Source organism: Tinamus guttatus, unplaced genomic scaffold, assembly GCF_059628265.1.
Source record: "Tinamus guttatus ecotype Peru unplaced genomic scaffold, ASM5962826v1 Tinamus_guttatus_pri_ptg000150l, whole genome shotgun sequence".
NCBI classification, from domain to species: Eukaryota; Metazoa; Chordata; class Aves; order Tinamiformes; family Tinamidae; genus Tinamus; species Tinamus guttatus.
In genome coordinates, this window is record NW_028288684.1 from 11153476 (window position 1) to 11164739 (window position 11264).

Here is an 11264-nt window from a genome sequence, read left to right on the forward strand (position 1 = left end):
AGATTTTCCCTTGGTGAATCCATGCTGACTACTCTTGAGCACCTTCTTGTCCTCCATGTGCCTGGAGACAACGGCCAGTATGAGCCGTTCCATCACTTTTCTGGGGACAGAGGTGAGACTCACTGGCTTGTAGTTGCCTGGGTCCTCCTTCTTGCCTTTTTTGAAGACTGGCGTGACATTGGCCTTCTTCCAGTCCTCTGGTACCTCCCCCATTCTCCAGGATCTTTCAAAGATGATGGAGAGCGGCTTAGCTATGGCATCTGCCAGCTCACGCAGCACTCTGGGGTGCATCCCATCAGGGCCCATGGATTTGTGGGTATCGAGTTTCCTTAGGTGCTCTCTGACCCAATCTTCCTCTACCCAGGGCAACTCTTCCTCTCTCCCGGGTTCTTCTCTTGTCCTTAGGGCCTGGGGCTCTAAAGGGCTGCCCTTGGTAAACACCGAAGCAAAGAAGGCATTCAGCAACTCTGCTTTTTCTGTGTTATTTGTAACCAGGGTGCCCATCCTGTCCGCCAGCCAATGGGCACCCACTAACAATGGTTTTCTTGTGTTTGGTACCATCCCCTTTTATAGTAGTCCATAGCATGCAGACAAGTATCTTTCTTTCATTTTTACCTTATTCTATTACTATGGAAAACTATTTTTTCCTATGATAGGTTCAGTATCTATACAGTATTTTAGACTATTTCAGAAATTGTGCCGCAATTCATCTTAATGATGGGTGTGGGAAAGGCACTTAGAGCTATTTTCCAAAACTGCAAAATACAAAGACCGCCTTTCTTAGGATCTCTTCACTTCTCTACAGGATGTGCGCGTATTTCAGTGCTACAAAGAACTGATCAGCTTTCAAGGAACAGGGGATCCTCGTCTGCTCATGAAGTGTATTGACCCTCGGGAGGTAGGGGCTGTTCTACGGCACTGCACAGCACGGAGTGAAGTAGGATAATTATGTTGTAGCATTGCTTGTCTCAATGTTCTATATTTGTGACACAGTGTTCGAAAATGAGGGTCATTACAGTATTATAAATCAAACAGTGGTTTTGGTTGCCCTCTGTTTTTTTCTGACTCCCACAGTTTGGATGCAGTGTGAGTTTGAACAAAATTGAAGCTATGATCCAAGGCAGAACAGAGCTGGACATCAAAATATAAGTCTAAACAAAACATATGAAAAAAAGAAACAAAAAGACTAAGGATATAGAAGCCAGTTGTCTTCTAGAAGTAAATAAAAGCTTTTATAGGCCAAATTGACTTCCTATGTACTTCCTCATGAGAGACTGCGGATGCTGTTTTTATTAAGCATCTTTGTTTGCTAGAAAGTTATGTTGTGCATGTTTCCTGCATGCATTAAGGGGACTTAAGCCTGATCAGGACTGTGCTTCTGTGGTGCTACCAGGTAATTGAAACAGAGCATTCACAGTAGTAGAGAGAAATTAATTTATGAGATTTAGAAAGAAAATTATTTGAAGAGTGTTGACAGCTGGGGTCAGATGTGTTTCTGCTTCCATTTGTGGTCTTGCTATTTAGACTGGATTTTCAGATACAGCAAACATCACAAATGCAATTGGAAAGGAAGGCTCCATAAACTTTGCCCTGTTATTTCTTCTTTCTGAGATCTGCAATTAATAAATACAGTGACATAAAATAGTTTTATTTAAATAAGACAGTTTATTTTTAATTGCAAGAATTTGTAACAAAATGGAAAGCCTCTTAAGTATAATTAAGACTGGAATTCAGCTGCAGTATCAGATACCTAATTAAAGTGTCAACATATGATTGGGTAATTGCAGTGTCATTATAGTCAGTGCAGGTTTGGTAGGTATAGTTGACAGAATCTGGAGAGTGACTCATTTCATCAGAAAATAGACAACACTTGGTTGACTCAGTTGCTATCTAAACTCCCCTGATGATATCAAGCAGTTCCCTGTTGACGAGCTGCCTCAGGGCCAAGTTCACATGTAATATAGGAAAATATAGATTCAGGAGTCTGCATCTGGAGCCAGATCTTGCTGTAATAGTCTGTACTGATAAGAAATGTACAGATCCTCGTATCACAGACCTGCTGTGACCTTCTGTCAGTCAGGGCTTCACTGTCTTTCCTAGCTGGTTTTGGGGGACTGATTTTTGTACAACCCCCAATTCCTCTTCCTGCTTGGTTGCCTTCCTGAAAAGAAATGCTTTTTCACAGAGTAGAAATTATTGATACACATCTTTATAGATGGAAATTGATTTAGTTAAAACCACAGGAGGTATGTCCATCTGTGATTACTAAATATGTTGGTTTAGATGCATCTGCTTGCTCAGTATATTCCTGAATGGTAGAAGCTGGGCAGGCAGTCACTATAAGAAAACACTTCTGCAGTCCATGTGTTTGTTCTGTTTTTTCCTAAGCACCAGAGAATGGCCAGTATCAAGGCGAGGGTATTTTGCTAGATGGAATTTTATGTTTGCATTAGCAAAATTTCTTTGAATGAACTTCTTTGAAGAATGAGGCAGAATTCCTCAAATCCTTGATTGCAGTAGGTGGTGATATGACATCTTTGCTAAGGAATGGACAGATCTGGAATCACTCAGGGAGAATAATCCAAGCAATTAAAACAGCTGAGAATAAAAAATATGCTGCTTCCATGAGGTCATCCTCTTGGTTGTACTCAGCAGAGCCCCACCCGAGTATTGGATCTTTTGGTGTCTAACTAATGCTGTATTCAACATGTGTATTGAAAGATTTCAAGCCTAGCTTTTCTTTCAAAAATGGAATAATACAATTGCTCATAACTGTTTCTGTCTTAATTTCTCAGTATGATGAAAGCATTCTAGGTAATTACCTTTCTACTTACAGGCAGAATTGCTAGATGTTGCAGCAGGTGCTTTCATCAAATTCAGACTGGGTGGTGTAAGTATCATTTTCCAATGTGTGACATTCACTGTGGGTTCATTCTGATGCGCAGACGTAACCAGTTCATGAAAACATTAAGCACATTTGTATAAAATAAATGTGTTCAAGTAAACGAGTCAAGGTAGATAAAAACAGATTATTAAATTTATTAAATTATTAAGCATCTTTTTTTAAAAAAAGGTGATCTCTATTTCTACAGTTCTGGTCTGTCTTGCTGACTTAGAGATTTATGATTGATCCACTTCTACTAAGAGCATTGTGGTTGTCTGAATGTAGTTTTAGGTTGATTTCAGTGGAACAGGTTTTTTTTTTATGGGAGGCTTTTCATTGACATATATTCCAGCTCCCTTTAGCAGCTTAGCTGAGATAAATAAGCAAAGAGGAAAGTTGTTCAAGGTCCCAGTGTAGTCAAGAGGAAGAAGTTGTTGTCTTGAGAAGACAATTAATATTTTAGTTGTGGTAAATTCTTTGGTGTAAGTGACTTTCCAGCTCTCTTAACTGCAGAGGGAGCCTGTGGTGTGTAAGACTTAAAATCTTACTACAGTAAAATCTGAAAAATAGTATGTTTAAATAGTGGTCTACTTGAAATGTTTTGCTGTGTACTTAGATACTTAGATTTAGGCATAAAATGCTTGATTCTTGATATTGGACATGTAAATAGCTTAAAGTAACATAATGCTGTGTGTCTTTAATTAACAGCTGAAATACCTAAAATTGCCAACATTTTGCCCAGCTGTCTGCCTGACTTTTCTTTTGCAGTTACTTCATTCCTGTTTCAGACTTTCTTCTCCTTATTTAGCCCTGTCTCGTTAAATAGAACATCATTAATGTGCATCACACCAATTCTAAGTCATACTGGTGGAGCATTAGACACTACTTAGCCTTCTGTTCAGGCTGAGGCAGATGTATTATTACTTACAAGATGATCTGCCTAAGTAAGAGCAAGTATGAAGTAAGAAAAGAGTATGAGAATGGGAATTTTAGAGCCAAATTACTCTTCAGCACACACTGGCAACAGGACAAAATATAGACAGAAAAAGATTATTTAAAAAGGTATGTCCTGTCATTTTAAATTGTATTACTGGTATTTTTTAGGTTCCTCTCTCCAGGCTCAGAGACACAGGTGTGATTACCTGTCATCCAAATAATTTCAATCAGAAATGATTGGCAGCGGTGATAATACCTGATGTAATTATTAATGACTAGTGTTTTTCAACCTTTCCACTCTCTTCATGCCGTTTCTAAAAGGGTTTTCCAAGACATCCAGCAAGAATACTGGGATAATGCCATGGCTAGCATGTTTTCATTTAGCTCCTTTTTAGCAAGACAAGGATTGAATGATGGAGTGAAGACAACTAGTGTGTTTTCTGAGACCAAGTTACACAAATCAGTATTTGCTGGGCGATTACAGTAGTTTTAAGAGAAGGTTGATTCAGTTGAGTGCCATGATTCAGTAAATCACTTGGTAGTTCAATTGACTGAGTTCTAAAGAAATCCAAAGAATTTGTTATTGTTTTAACCAACTGATAATACATGTGGCTGTATCCTCTTTTGACCATTAATGAAGTCTATTAAGTTACCAAATGTAATTTCCATATATATCGAATTCCTATTTGAGTTTATTATAAGCTTTCAATTTTTTATGGAATGAGTATGTTCTAAAAAGCAAGTTCTAATGGAATATTTCTCTACAGGCCAATTTTCCTCCAAACATTTATTATAAAATATTCACTCACAGACCTATTGTGGACATGTGTGCCAACAGCCCTAAAGACTACACAAAACCAAACCCCAAGCAGGTGCTGCAGGAAAGGATTCTTGGAAAAATATGGAAGGATGATGGCAGCGGCTGGTACAAGCGTATAGAGAACAATGGTTGGAGACTTCTTTCCATCAGAGTAAGCAAAGGAAAACAAACTATTTTTCCCTAATACATGAGCTTATCTTTTTCTTCATGGTTGCCCTGTGTGTGAACTGGAACATTATTTCACATAGTCGATATATAAAATCATCATAGACAAGATCTTTGTTGTCATATGAGTTAATGATTGAAGATTTACATGAGATACTTTATTTGTAATACATTCTTCCTAACTTAGTCATTGCAAAGCGTACTAAGTAAGAATGTGTTTAAATGGCTCTGAGTACTATTCCATAAGACTTTTGTCAGCTGTGGAAAAGACCTAGTGGTAAAGACATAATATAGTGCTTTAATAGGAACAACGAAATGAAATATTCCATCATTTAACTATAAACTTAGAACTTAACTATATTTAGATTAACAGTTAATAAAATAATGCAACAGCTTGTGGCAAAATAGGGATTGATAAGCATACTTCTGTAGCTTTTTATAGTCTGGTATAAAAAGATAGAAAATTGCAGCATAAAATTATCTTAAAATTGTGGGGCATTATTTTTTAAATTCTGGAAGCAGTTGTGTTTTTGGCAGTCTTCCTTAAAGATGAAAGGTCTGCACAAGCACAGTTTTCTGTTATCAATTTGGCCTGAAGAAAGATTAACCAAACAGTTCCCTTGAATGCCGTCTACCTCAGAGTGTCGGAATGGCTACTTTTGGATACTGCAAGGAAGTCTGGCATTTCTGTGGAACTGTTGTGCTTCCCTCGTTCTGATGCTGAACTAACCTAAGTGTAGTTAGAGCAGTTAACTATTTTAACCTCTAAGTATTTCATAACTTAAAAAACAAACAAAAAAAAAACCCAGGTACCATCTTGTGGAGTGTGAAGGTTTTCTTTTCATTTACATTTATGTAGAAATTAGAAATTTAACTTGCAATGCTCTCTTCTTTCTGAATTCCTTGCCATTTGAGTTTTTCCATAGATTCAGATGGAACTGCCCCCTTACAGCTGGTGCCCTTTGCCTCTTGTTGTGTTGCTGGTACCACTGAAGAGTGTCTGGCCCCATCTTCTGGACACGCTCCAACAGAATTTTAAACACATTGATAAGATACCCCTGAGTCTTCTCTGCTCCAGGCTGGGCAGGCCCAGCTCTGCCAGCCTTTGCTCATGTGGGAGAAGCTGCAATCCCTTAGTCCTCTCTGTGGTTATTCACTGCACTTGCTGCGGTGTGTCCTACTGAGGAGCCCAGCCCTGGACACAGTACCCCAGGTGTGGCAGATAATTACAGAGTGGAGCAGTTGTAGTCGACTTAGCGCTTGTGGGAAGACATAGTGACTTGAAAGGCTCAAAAGGGGTTCTGGTGAGGCATATTATACTGAGTATATAAGTAAAAGGTAAAAATGATGCATTTGTATTGTCATCATGATAAACAAAGCATGTGACCTATAAGAACATACACACTGGAGTTTTAAAAGCATCAGCAGTGGCACTTCAATGAAATTCTCTCAATACTTCACATTTACCAACAGTTTTGGAAGACTATAGATCCTGTAACAGATGAGGGAAACAGAAAGGCAGAGGAGTTTCATTACTCTAAGATGAAGAGGAAGCAAGAAATTGAGAAAAAGCGAAAAAAGAGAAAAATTGAATGGATGAAAAAAATGTGAGTTAATACAATTTCTAGTTATGTGCATATGTTTTCTTCATAGGTTTTGAACAGTAACTTCGTCATGGCTGTCTTCAGAAATTATTATTTTTCCTGCTTACTAAAACATGTACATGATGAACATGATGCATCGAGTTGTGATCAATATCATGTCGAGCTGCTTTTGTTGAGGACAAAGTTACTTCATGAGTCTGTTCATGCAAAGACTCTGAAACTATTCAGCAGGTGCTTTGGGCACAAAGCAGAGGGAAGCAACCTCATTCCAAACCATATTACTTCTCTCCGTGGTTTCTTTGTTGATATCTGACCGCATTGCATAGAGTTTGTGGCAGTGTAACAGAAGGACGTAATTTTTTTTTCCAGACTTGTGAGGAGGTTCCATAGATAAATGCCTTGGCCGTGTAACTTGCCATCACCTCATGAAAATTTAAGTGCCTAATCTAAGTGCTTAGTCTTCCTCAGTTGTCCTTGGATAAAAATAGGTGTGTCCAAGGAGTGACTGAGTCCTTCCTTAGCTCTGTCCAGCAGAGTGACTCACTTTCTGAGGACTCCCTCTTTCTCTGCTGACTGTTTATGGATTCTACCTTAGCCTGCTTTAGAGTAAGCTTCTAGCATTAGACTAAATGAAACTTTTGTTTAGGATCTACCTGAACCTTTGTATTTATTTCTATTCAAAAATAGCTAAAAATTAATTACAAATAACACTGGATCAAAAATGATGTTTTGAGCTGGGTAGTAATCACCTGTGTATTATAGAAGAGTATCTCCCACCATTGTGAGAATTACTGATTGTCATTATATCGTATATGTTATTATAGGACATCAGATTAATTAATGAGAGTTTCTGCTGGTCTTTAAAATCTGTAAGCATTTTACCAAGTAGAAACATCCCAACACCTAGGGATGGCATCTACGCACCTCTCCCTTGTCCCCCCTTCCTGCTTCTGTTAAAGAGCTGACAGTGAATGATGGGCTTATGGCTGGACTTGATGGTCTTGAAGGTCCTTCCAAGCATAGTGATTCTATGTGTGGATGGCTGAGCATCTCCTGAGTATGGTACCTGAGGACAGAGGCTGTGGAGAGCAACCTCGCAAGTCTTGCTAACGACTGCCTACCCCAAAATGCTGATTTATGGAAGTGGAGAGTTGAGAAGCTCCACAGGGCAAATAACCACCCTTTCCAAACAGCAATGAGTTCCCCAAATTTTGTTCAGGTGTTGAGCAGCTTAGAGCTCCCCCACTGCTGGTCGTCCCAGGTCTCAGGGGCCTGGCCTCGAGCCCGGGGCGAGCTGCAGGCTGGATTTGCATTTGTTGCCATGTGTCTGTAACTCAGGTGAACTGCTGCTGTGTGGAACAGGTAGCAGGAACGACTGTCCTGAGCAGCCTAAAGCAAAACGGTTCCTTGCTGTTAGGTATTACGCAGGAAGCTTGAGGGTCACCACAGAAGATCCTGCTGCTGCGATGTTAATTCAAAGGGCTGCAGAAAGCGTGGTTGACACTGTGGAGAAAGAGGGATCAAACAGTGTAATGGACTGGGAAGTGGATGAAATACTGAGATGGACAAACGCACTCAACTACGAGCAGTAAGTATGTGCTTGGGGTCTTAGTCTGGAAGACCTGATTGTTAGTGATAAAATCTGATAAAACTTTCCCTCTAAAACTCTCTACAGGGCCCTGTAGTGCAGTGCAATAGGAAGTGTTTCTAAATGCTGACTAATAGGCCATCAAGTAAAACTAAAGATATGTGACAGTGTAGGATTTTGTAAATCGTGATGCATTAAATGCAATGTATGTATGTTTTATTGTGCTTAGGTACATCAACCAATGGAATAAAACTGCAACAAGCAACTCATCAGCTAACTGCCAAGGTAAGTGACTGCCTCTAATAGCACCTCTCTAATAGCAATGAATTTTCTTATATATGATTTAATTTTTAAGAATTAATGTAAAAGTAGCAACAAGGCTCCTTTTTTTTTTTTTTATCTCAGTGATTTTTTTTTCTGTAAGTTACTGAGTTTCTGAGTCCACAATATAAACTCCATAAAAAGCAGTGTATGGATCATTAAGATCTGGCAATCTTTTTTATGGTAGTGAATTTTAAAATGGGAAGTTGTTTTAATTTAATAATTAAAAAAGGATTATGAAGTTTAGAAGTCCAGGAAAAAAATACCTAGTTTTGAAAGGCAGATGCTCTGTGCTGATCTCATAGTACCCGGTCATGATTGAGCATTTTATTTCTGAAGTACTGCATACTTTCCCATGCAGTAACTGAGCATGAGACAGTAAGCAAATTCCAGACATTTTCATCACATAAACTGACACTGGCTATTGAAGAAAATTTGTCTCTTCACATAGTTAAGCATTTTGCACAGCTATTGCCATGAACCCTACCCTATAGCTGTATCTAACAAGGCAATCAGCAGAATCCCAAAGCCTCACCAACCAGTAAAGCACACTTGGGAATATGCAACATTCCAGCTGTCTGGATTTTTGTGTACTTCAGTTTGCTGGAGTCAACTCCCAAGTCTTTCAGAAAAGCACTTGGTTCATAGAATTTCATGCTCACCCTCACACCATGAAGAAATAGAGCATCCTACAAAAATAAAGAGCATCGTAATTCTCTACCTAGCAGATGATAAGGCATTTTCCAGTAAATTCTGAATAGCTCATAGACATGCTTGGAAGATGGATATCAAAATAATGAGTTATTTATAAACTAACTGGATGTATTAAATGCAGTGTGGCAGCCAACATTCAGAGTAAAATACGTGTTTTGTATATTGAGCGTCCTTTAACATATTATTTTTCCAAGTAAGAAATCCATGAAGCTCCTCAGTGTAGAGTCACTCAGATCACTTGATTAGTGAGACATTCATATCACTAAAAAAGAGTAATTGGACAGTGCAATAGGATATAAATGTAAAAAGAATTTTTATGTTTTATATTAACAGGTTAATTTATTAAAATAATTTTACATGCATGTAATGTGTTCAAGCATTATGCAATTTTAAAACCTTCAAACATGCCTTTAATTAAAATGATGAGTAATTCTTTCATGGCAGCAAGCAGTATGAAAAGACCCCTCAGATAGGTAGATCTGCAATACAGCTAATCAAAAAGATGGATACTTGGAAATCATAAAAACTAAGGATGACAAACGCTGTAGGAGTTGGAAGGAAAGCAGTTGGGCAGAGCATGAGGAGCAGTGTGAACAGGGAGCCCAGTTTCCCGTCCTGCATAAATACTGGCTAGTTTGAACAGGGTGATGATGAAACACCCTGTTGCTTTATGTGGTAACATTAAACATCATGTATCCTGAGGAGAGCCACAGTCACAAAGGTCTTTGTTATCATTCCATGTATAAAGTTTGCCTTAACAGAATCTCTCATTTACTGTCATTGCCTTACAAGACCTTGCATGTAAATGACAGAATTAAAATTAAGCAGATAAGGGATAATTATAAACAGAGGTATGTCCTATGGTGATTTGCACCCACAGTGGTTTTCATAGATCTGAATAGATTGATTTTAAAACAGGTTTTAATTAAACAGTAGTGCTGCTAAGTGCTGCAAGGGCATCACTCGAGTTTAGGTTTCTGTGTCTTGACATAGCCCAGAGGCTTTCAGTGTGTATGATCTGCCTACCTCATATGCAGTGTGTAGGTGTGTGAACGTACAGTATTGACTGATTAGCAGTGAGGCAAGTCAAAAAAAAGAACAAAAACAAATATCAAATGCAGAGCCAGAGTCTATTCTCATTTAAATTTGCAAAATTTAAATTATGTCATGTAATTCAAGAATTGTGCTATCTGGAAAAAAAATGGCCAACAAACTATCCATAATATTTTTTTCAAAAAAGCAGACTATATTTTCCTTTTGTTTTTTTCTATCATTTCTCCAACACAACTAGAACTGCCTCTAGTTTTTATATTTATTTGTTTAGTTAGTTTTAGTAGGTGTTGTAACAGGTAGATGTAAAGATAGAGTTATTTTAAATGTTATGCCATAGACTTTCTGACTTGCATTTCAACTCTTTGCTTAGGCTTCCACTTTCTTCAGTCACCACGTGATACATGTGAATTGTCCCGGATTCCACACCTTAACTTAACAAGAACAGCGAGTCTTAGTTCCTTATCTGCAAGAGAAGCAGATTTTGCATCACGACCAAATGTAACACCAGCAAATACACCTTTTCCTTGAGGCAGAAATTTCTCCAATGGGTACAAATTCTGAATGGTAATTTTGCTATTCTTCATCCATAGTTTGCTTTACTTCGTTGTGATGTGAAGTAAAGTTACTGTTTCAGCAGAAGAGGCTGACTAAACAAGTCCTGTCTGATAGATAAAGCAAATATCATCCGCCTTATCATGCAGGTTACTCTGTGAACACAAGCAACAATCAATCAATCATCAGCTCTACTTCTGTTCCAACCCCTAGCTGCAATAACCGTCTTTTTTCTTCAGAGCCCAGCATAAAGTTTCTGCACAACAGATGGCTAGATTGATACACAAGCTTTACACTGAAAGCTAAAAATTACTGCAGAATGATAGTGATTTTTAGACATACCACTGCCAGGTATTTTCATCTCTAACCTCTTCTGAAAACACTTATTCATAACATTGCCCATGTGTAAACTGTGATTATTCTGTCCCTCTGCCCAAGACCATTTTCTTCTGCTTTTAGGGAAGTTCTAGCTTGCAGAGCTTCCCTCAGCCAGTCTCCTCCAAGTCCAGCCATCAGCAAGAGGTCGTCGCTGTCACCCCAAGTCTTCCCCCAATGGTTTATGTGGTGATTTGTTAAAAGAAGCCTCTGTCCTACTAAGGGGGCAGTGTAGCTGGAGCCTCCTAGCAA

The 11264-nt window shown here is 38.6% G+C and overlaps 1 protein-coding gene across 1 annotated transcript; it reads left to right on the top strand.

Annotated features, from left to right (window-relative positions):
• Positions 1-858: 858 nt before the first annotated feature.
• CUNH11orf65 (chromosome unknown C11orf65 homolog) lies at positions 859-10654 on the top strand. The gene is made up of 7 exons (XM_088522132.1): positions 859-898; positions 2837-2890; positions 4588-4791; positions 6279-6412; positions 7827-7997; positions 8227-8282; positions 10456-10654. Exons 1-7 carry the CDS (start codon positions 875-877, stop codon positions 10611-10613), a joined length of 801 nt encoding a protein of 266 aa, XP_088378258.1. The 5' UTR covers positions 859-874; the 3' UTR covers positions 10614-10654.
• The last annotated feature ends 610 nt before the right edge of the window (positions 10655-11264 follow it).